Here is a 9,895-nt window from a genome sequence, read left to right on the forward strand (position 1 = left end):
CGCATCACTGCATTATTTATAATATATAAAACTGGAAACAATTTGAATACCCAACAATAGGGGAATAATTAAATAAATTAAGGCACATCTAAAATATGCATCGACAATTAAATAATATATTGAGGAATGTTTACAGACCACGTTAGAAAATAAAAGCAAGTTATACGATGGAATGTTCAGCATATATGCATACAGGAAAAAAATGGAATGCTATAAAACAAAACATTAACAGTAGTTATATATTCTTATTACCTACCTTTTATCACTAAAACAAAATCTTTGGATCACAGACTTTGGAATTCAAAGAAATATGGTTTGAATTACTCTCTACATATCAGCAACATAACCTTGGCCAAGTTACTTAACCTCTATACTAGAGCTTCCTCACCTGTAAAATGAAATAAACAATACCTACCTCCTTGGGTTGCTATGAATTTTTAAAAATTAGGACATACATATACATCACCTAGTACTTTACATGTGGTAAACATTCAATAAATGGTACCTACTTCAATTACTATATGATATTATTATACAATTGTTTCTTTTAAAATCAGGGGAAAAAATAAAGGTTAAAAAAGAAAAGTTGTGGAAGATCCCACCAGTCAGAAGGGTTTAATAAATAACTTAAGTCAGAAAACCCTCTGATCTGTCTACTTTAAAATAAACTTTAAAAACAAATTCTTCAACAGAAACAAATATACCTCATCTTTGGTATCTCCCTTTTAATCCTGCACTTAATTTTGCACCCTGATCATAAAAGTGATCTTGCTGTGTCTCTAGCTAGCCTCCTCCCTATCATGTACTTTTTTTTTAACATCTTTATTGGAGTATAATTGTTTTACAATGGTGTGTTAGTTTCTGCTATATAACAAAGTGAAATCAGCTATATGTATACATATATCCCCATATCCCCTCCCTCTTGTGTCTCCCTCCCACCCTCCCTATCCCACCCCTCTACGTGGTCACAAAGCACCGAGCTGATCTCCCTGTGCTATGCGGCTGCTTCCCACTAGCTATCTATTTTACGTTTGGTAGTATATATATGTCCATGCCACTCTCTCACTTCGTCCCAGCTTACCCTTCCCCCTCCCCGTGTCCTCAAGTCCATTCTCTATGTCTGCGTCTTTATTCCTGTCCTGCCCCTAGGTTCATCAGAGCCAGTTTTTTTTTTTAAGATTCCATATATATGTGTTAGCACGTTTTTCTCTTTCTGACTTACTTCACTCTGTATGACAGACTCTAGGTCCATCCACCTCACTACAAATAACTCAATTTCCTTTCTTTTTGTGGCTGAGTAATATTCCATTGTATATATGTGCCACATCTCCTATCATGTACTCTTACAAGCTTTTACTATACTGACTTTGAAGACCCTGGAAAGCACCCCTTAAACTCTCTCTTTCGGTTTACCTGCAACACCTTGTAATTCGGTTATTCTTCTTGCTTGGGAAATCATCCCATTTCCTGAAAGCTACTTTTACTCCCTTACAATAGGGTCTTTTACTTTAAGGCTGTAATTTCTTACAGGAGTAATGCTTATAGCTTAATCTCATTACACAGTATTCTTTTCTTCCTTTTTGAGTTAAGGTGAAATAAAATTAACTCTGCTTTGAAGTTTAAGAATTTTTAAACAGGGCTTCCCTGGTGGCATGGTGGTTAAGAATCTGTCTGCCAATGCAGGGGACACGGGTTCGAGCCCTGGTCTGGGAAGATCCCACATGCCGTGGAGCAACTAAGCCCATGCACCACAACTAAGCCTGCGCTCTAGAGCCTGTGAGCCACAACTACTGAAGCCCGCACACCTAGAGCCTGTGCTCCACAACAAGAGAAGCCACCGCAGTGAGAAGCCCGCGCACCACAATGAAGAGGAGCCCCCGCTCGCCGCAACTAGAGAAAGCCCGCGTGCAGCAACGAAGACCCAATGCAGCCAAAAATAAATAAATAAAATACATAAATTTATTTAAAAAAACAGAATTTTAAAACATATCTTGAAGCTTCTGAAGACTCTGAAAAGTACCACAAAAACCAAGACTGTATATCATTTCTTGGAGTTGAATTTCATCAATTTCTTATATCTAAATGATGGAGAAATAATATGGTACAGTATAAAAGTCAAGGACTTTTAGAGTCAAAATTGGTTTCACATCCTAGTCCTGCCACTTACGAGCTATATGACCTTAAGAAAGTTAATTAACCTCTTGGATCCTCAGTTTTCTTATATGTAAAATGGTGAAAAGTAACATCTAACTTCATGGGTTATTATGAGAATTGGGAGAATATCATACAGTGCCTGGTAAACAGCATTCACTAAATGTTAGTTCATTTCCTCCCTAACTATTTGTTTGCATATCATAAACTCAATACATTCATGCATATCATTAATTTTTACCTTATTTTTATATATTCAATGATTAAAAATAAAAAATATTACTAATATTATGGGGGCAAGAGACAGGTATGAAACTTGTTACATTATAAAAAGTTTAAAAGATTGGGAAGCACTGTTTGAAGACAAACTCAGAAAAAAAATAAAGGTTATTAAAAAACAAAAACCATGAGAAGATCCCACATGGTCACAGCTTTTGTACTGGCCAAAAATGATTTTATACTACAAGCACCTGAAACAATCCCCTACAAAATCTCACAGTTAAAAAACCTTACCATATTGATCAAATACAGACAATAAACTTAGTGCTAGGCATAGATCCACTGACACAAAACTGAGAGTAATTGAGTCAATGATTCTAAACTGTTTCTGAATAGAATATCACAAGCTTTCTAGCATGGAAGGAAAGAATGAAATGGGTTACCCCAAATGGAAATATACAAATTAGGTATCAATTCATGGCACTTACTAAAACTTCTACTTAAAATTCTTTACCTCCAGCGAGCAACTAAGCCCGTGGACCACAACTACTGAGCCTGCGCTCTAGAGCCTGCGTGCCACAACTACTGAAGCCCACGAACATAGAGCCTGTGCTCTGCAACAAGAGAAGCCACCGCAATGCGAAGCCCGCGCACTGCAATGAAGAGTAGCCCCTGCTCGCCGCAACTAGAGAAAGCCCACCCGCAGCAACGAAGACCCAATGCAACCAAAAATTAAAATTAATTAATTAATTAAAAAAAAATCTTTACCAAAACCATGTAACACATTTAGAAATACTGTAAGTACTATACAGTAATAAAGTTCTTGGTGAGTAAAACTTTAACATCATTGCAGCTAGGCTGTATGTCTATGGCTGCTTCTGCTTTACAACAGCAGAGTTTGGTAGTGTGACAGAAGCCATAAGGTCTGCAAACCTAAAATACTATTCAGCCCTTTACAAAAGAAGTTTGCTGCCCTCTGTCCTTGAAGGTGGCAATCCTGGCTCACTCATCTCCCCACACACACCTCGTATATAGCTTCTATGTATTTGGTGTTAAAAAAAAAATCTATTATACTGAATTGAATCGACAAACTTTAAAAACAGAGTTGGAGACTGCCTGTGTTATCAGAGGCATCAAGCAATAAAGTTACCAAAATTTGGAAAAGCACGTCAGAAGAAGTCAGAGCATCATGTGTACTCTGATTACACCTAATATTTAATACATGCTTATATTTTATGTCTGTCTTTACAATTAAAAAAAATCAGAGAGAGAATATCATTTATCTTAGTCTTTTTTATTCCTTAAGGCCATCAGTACATCATACTGTAAAACATGTCCTCTAATCCTCTGTTTTTCTTCCATCTAGTTGTTTCATTCCTTTGTTAATTTAATTATTCAGTGGATTTATAGAGCAGTAACCAAGGCTGGTACCATGCTGAGAACTGAGAGAACAAGGATCCTTAAAACTTGGTCCTTGCCTGTAAAGAATATCTAATTTTAGTTTAAAAGACATGTTTCAAAAAGGAGAAGGAGTACTATTTAAATAATGCCAGCAATTCAACAATTGGGCCAAGTCAGGTATCTGTTACTATCATCTAGTTTCAAATATCCACCAGAAAAACACACACACACAAACACACATTACTTTAAATGTTCCACCATCTTGAATCAAAGAATTTCTGAGAACTGGGAAAACAGCCCACTCCATCATAGCTGATACTGCTGGGGAAAAAAAAAGCATCAAAATTGTTTACAAATTCCCTAAGGCATTATATTCTTCCAAAACAGCAAAAGCAGTAAATAACCTTCTAGATAAATATGAACTGCCTGAAAGTGTTATAAAATGCTAAAACTTCTATCTTGAGACTGCAACATTTAACTTTCAAGATAGACAATAGTTGTACCAGAGGAAAATTTTTAAAAAATAATAAATTCTGCATCAAAATGGTAGCTGTGATGGAGAAATATGGAGACTAGTCACTCAACAAACATTTGTTTAGCATTTATCTATAAGTATACAAATACTTATTTAGCATCTATGACAGGCTTTGTGCTAAATTCTGGGCAGAGTAGTGAGCAAGACAGACACAGACTCTTCTCCCTTAGAAACTAACATAAAGGAGAAATCTAACAGAAAAAGAATACATGCATCAATATGTTGAACCAAACATCCATGTTTATTTATTAAGCCACTCAGTAGTAATAAAAGTTAATAGCTGTTCATTTAATAAACAAGTAACTACCATGTATCGACTGCAATGCCAATCACAGAAGCAAGCATATAAGTTCTTGCCCTAAGACTTCACAACCTAGGTGCTTATACATATACAAATAATTTTGATATAGTATAAGAAATAATTTAATAAAAAACTGTATATGACTTTCTAAGGAAGTACTTAGGATAAAACAACTTTATTCTACTAGGGAAAGGGAACTCGAGTCAGGTAAGGCTTCACATCAGTAACCTGAGTCTTAAAAAATGAGCAGCAGGGGCTTCCCTGGTGGCGCAGCGGTTAGGAATCACTGCCTGCCAGTGCAGGGGACACAGGTTCGAGCTCTGGTCTGGGAGGATACCGCATGCGCAGAGCAGCTAGGCCCGTGCCACAGCTGCTGAGCTTGCGCTCTGGAGCCCGCGAGCCACAACTGCTGAGCCTGAGTGCCACAAGTACTGAGGGCCGCGTGCCTAGAACCCATGCTCTGCAGCGAGAGAGGCCACCCAATGGGAGGCCCGCGCACCGCAAGGAGGAGCAGCCCCCGCTCGCCACAGCTAAAAGAAAAGCCCGTGCGCAGCAATGGCGACCCAATGCAGCCAAAAATAAAAATAAATAAAGTAAATATATTAAAAAAAAAAAAAAAAGAACAGCAGTTTGCCAGGCAACGAATTTCAGACAGAGGAGAAAACTACAGTAAGTAAAGTCATAGCACAGGGTACAGTACAGTGAAGGAGATGGAGAATGAGGCTGCGTAAGTCAGTCATTTAGGGGTTAGTTCATGAACAGTCCTGTATATCACAATGGCATATTTATACAATTTATATAATTACCATGGGAAGTTTGGACCTTGGTAAATTTATAAAAAGGAACTTGGTAAATTAATTTAAAAAGTTATAGTACCATAATTAGCTGTGTAGTTTAGAAAAATAACTGATGGCTGTGTGAAGTGTAAAAAGGGTAAAGGACCAGAAGCAAAGAGACCTGTTTTTAAAGGCTATTATCAATACAATAGGTCAGAGGAGAGAGGCTAGACCAACAGAATAACAGTGAGAAGGGAGAAAGTGGAGTGTTGATGGCATCATTCAAGGTAGTGGATAGGTGAGAATCACCATGCGTAGGGAGGGGATATAACGAGTTACATTTTAGATAAGCTGAATTTTGTATCTTTATTTGTAGGACTCACTGGTAGACAACTGAAAATTCTTATTAACTCTATTCTTCTCATTCCTTCCCATTCCAGAATAACATGTACTCATTAAACAATTTATTTTTAAAGTGCTTACCACATAACAGGCACCTTTATAAATGTTGGAAATACACAGACAGCAAAGTCCCTCTTCAGGGAGCTTACATTTTAGCCTCCTCTTATGATAACAATGATAGGAACACTGTTTTACAGTGAGGAAAGAATAGGGCAAGGTTAAAAATATGGATATACAATACATAATCCATGTGATTTCTTCAAAGGTAAGCTTCAAGGTAAATATTTTAAATTCCAATTGCAATTGAAAAATAAAATGGTCTCTTTTTTTTGGTAATGAATAAGCACTTGATAATTTACATGTCTGACAGGTTTTGATTTTCATGTATAAGGTTTGCTTACACTGAAACATATATGTGGCTAATTTTCTTATATGTTACATCATCCTAATAATACTAGGAGTTACACTCTTCAGGGAAGTACTGAAAATTGAAAGGCTACCAAGTCATACAAACTGAATTTTGTTCAAACTGCTTTAAAAATTGTTCATATTCTCCTCTTAACTTTAAAGTTTCTTTTCTACTTGTCCATGAGAAGCAGCTTTGCTAAAGCAAAGTCTGGTCATGACTTGTGATTATTAAACAATTAATTGTAAGATAGTATTTTATTCAAAGTACTATGCAGGTATTTCCTCCTACATTTTTAGCTTTTAATCTCCCAAACAGGCTAATGAACCTGAATTCTTAATCCCTAAAGGAAAGCTTACATGAGACAGTTATTTAACATCTACAACTGCAGATACATATTTCAAAAACTTTAAAATAAATTGCGTCTTTTTAAAAAATGGTATGAAAAATGTCTTCTTCAATTCCTTGACAAACATTTGATTTTCTACTATTTTCAATAAGATTAGCAAATATATCCCATACTTAGGTCATTTGTTCTTTGTTATCCTACACTTTGTCAACTTCCCATCACTTTCAGTACTTCTAAGTTTCCCCAAAGTTATTATTATCAACTCTCTTATGTTCCACCTCATCATTGGTCACTGCCTGGACCAGTGATTCCCTACAGAAGCAGAACAGACCCTTAGGGACCTTTTGAAAATTTGCAAGGACATTTTCTGGTTGTCACGATAAGTTGGATAGGAAGGAGGGTATTTAGTGGATGAGGACTATGGATCCTAGAAGTCCTAAAATATATGAGACAACATAGGACAACAAACAACTGCCTGCATCCCTCAAGATTTTAAAAGACTCTACTGGACACTGAGTAGATGAAAAGCCTATCTATGATCATCTTAGTCTAGGACTTTACTACATATAAAATATATCATTTTTGCACCATTTTAGTGAAGACTGAATTTTCCAGAATTGCAGCTATCATGTAAATTGAGGTAAGATTCCACTATGTTTCATTCAAAATTTTACCAAAAATTGTTCACAACTTGGGAAAAATTAGTTTGTCGATGACAATGGCTCTTATGGTATTTGAACTGCCAATGTCATACATCTGAAATCAGCCTGCATTTATAGCCATCCCACTCACAATGATTTCTTTGCACTGGTGCAGTATGCCAGCAACTGATCAGTTCTTCGTTGTGTCTTCTAATGTAATCATGCCTGAGTACTTACGTATTTAAATAGTAGACACATTATTTTCTAATAAACTACTTATTTTACCTTTATGCTTCAATTAGAGCAGTACACTGATTTTTTTAAATTATGCTTATGGGTATTTTTTATTGCCTATAAATCTTTAGGATATTACAGGAAACTTTAATATTTGTTATAAAAAGGGGGCTCTGGGCTGGGCAGGTTTAGAATCACTGGCCTACACTTTAGCCTTCACGTGCCCAGACTACTAAAGATGTCTCCTAACTGATAGCTTGGATTCTATACACTCCCTTTTCCAAATAAAAGTACCTACAGATGTAAAAAAATCACCAATATTATTTCTATCTTCAAAATACCACAGGGCTCCAATTGCCTTGCAAATCAGTCCAGTACTGAGATTTTTACAACTCTCCATAGAGAGATGAGTTGTACCTAACCTAATATCTTATCCAGTTTACATCACAGACTGAACACTCTATTCAGAAAGCCTTATTTCTGGGATCTATCCTCAATATTTTGAAATATTTTGTAATAACCCATAAGGAAAAAGAACCTGAATATATATATATATCCGAATCACTCTGCTGTGCACCTGAAACCAACATAACATAGTAAATCAACTATACTTCAATTTTTAAAAAAGTTAAATAATAAAAAAAAGAAAGAAAGCCTTATTTCTAAGGAGTCAGCAAGTCACAGCAGAAAGAGTGTTAGGATTTAGAACCCTAGGCCCACCACTTATTAGGAGAATGATCCTGGATGAGTTACCACTTTCTGAGTCTCCATCTCTCGTTTAAGTGACAACTGAAAAGGACCTTCTTCACAGGACTGTGGTATGGAATGAATGAGACATAGCAGGAACTCGAAGAGTTTGCTACTTCAAACTTTTTATCTGTTTTGTTCGTTTACTCCTTCCAAGGATGATACCTGGCTGGTATCCAGCAGTGCTCAAGAAATGTCTGTTGAACAAAAGCATATTGCTTTCTGAAACCTTTCCAGCCCACTGACTCTGTTCCAGAAATTTATCAGTTAAGTAACGATAACTGAGCGCTTACAAATTGAGTGCTTACTTGAAGCAAACATCCAGTCTCTGCTCTTAAGAAACAAAAAAAATGCTGGAAAATGACAGGTCAACATAAAAGATGTCACAAGACTGTGTATGACTAGTCAACGAACAGTATGGACAACAAGTGCTGTGCATCTAAGGGCAAGACATATCACTGTTAGCTGGATCAACACGGAAGGTGGTGTGGAAAAGGGATAAAACAGACTTTCTCCAACTAATCCACTCTTCTCACACGTAGCCTGAGAGAACTTTACAATTGTCCAACAGGTCACTCCTCTGCTTAAAGCTCATCAAAATGCAGGGGACATGGGTTCGAGCCCTGGTCGGGGAAGATCCCACATGCCGAGGAGCAACTAAGCCCGTGAGCCACAACTACTGAGCCCACGTGCCACAACTACTGAAGCCCAAGCGCCTAGAGCCCGTGCTCTGCAACAAGAGAAGCCCGCGCACCACAACGAAGAGTAGCCCCGCTAGCCGCAACTAGAGAAAGCCTGTGAGCAGCAACAAAGACCTAACGCAGCCAAAAATAAATAAATAAATTTATTTTTTAAAAAAAATGTTTATATTGATTTCACGTCAAAATATCACTGTGGACATACTGGATTAAATAAAAATGCATTGTTAAAATTAAATCCACCTATTTTTTTCACTTCTTAAATATGGCTACTGAAAACCTAAAAACACGTATGCGGCTCGCATTGTTTCCACTGGACAGTTTCTTTTCCCAGCTCTACATTTCAGCCTGAAGAGACCCCCTTACTGTGTCTGACTGGGCCCTGTTTACCTGGCCTACGACTCTGTAGGTGATACTACTGGCGCCTGAAACGCTTCTTCCTCTTCACCGAGTCTGCTGCTACTCATTCTTCAGACCTTAGTTTTACAACGATGGTTACAGCGCTTTCTCCTAGAAGCCTCCCCTGGCCTCACCCCCTAGCCCCGAAAGACTGGACTGGGGTCTCCTCCTACATGATGGGAACACCCACCCTACAGCACTTATCACACTGCATCTGCAATTGCCTGTTCTCTGGTCTGTCTTCCCGACAAGAATGAAAGCTCCTTGAGGGACCAGAGATTCTCCGAACACGCCTACTCGTCAACGCCGGGCACCGAGGAGCATCAACTCTGAATAAATGAGGGGTGGTACAAAGATAGTGGATGAACACAGGGACGACCCCGGTTCGGGGGTAAGGGCGCAGAGAGGTGAGACAGGGACTGGGGTGGGGGCGGTGGGGGAGCGCTAGCGGGTAGGCTCGGGCAGCTTGGAGCGGGAGGACGGCAGGAGAGCCGGCAGACTCACCAGTCTCGGGTCAGTGTCGGCGTCCGACCGCTTGGTCGGGGGCGGCGAGTCCTCAGCGTAGCGCAGGCTCTCGCCGGCGCTGGCGACGCCGCCACGGGCAGCCATGGCTATGCGGCGCGGGACACTCGGAAC

General features: G+C 38.5%; 1 protein-coding gene across 1 annotated transcript in view; it reads right to left on the bottom strand.

The window, feature by feature from the left end:
• The window catches only part of DNAJC15 (DnaJ heat shock protein family (Hsp40) member C15), a 62,478-nt gene extending 52,583 nt beyond the window's left edge, over positions 1 to 9,895 (bottom strand). Inside the window, exon 1 of the mRNA XM_059995500.1 lies at positions 9,764 to 9,895. Within this exon, the coding sequence (XP_059851483.1) occupies positions 9,764 to 9,868 (105 nt within the window). The 5' untranslated portion in view covers positions 9,869 to 9,895. The remainder of the gene's footprint in view (positions 1 to 9,763) is intronic.

This window comes from Delphinus delphis, chromosome 18 (assembly GCF_949987515.2).
Source record: "Delphinus delphis chromosome 18, mDelDel1.2, whole genome shotgun sequence".
Taxonomy (NCBI): Eukaryota; Metazoa; Chordata; class Mammalia; order Artiodactyla; family Delphinidae; genus Delphinus; species Delphinus delphis.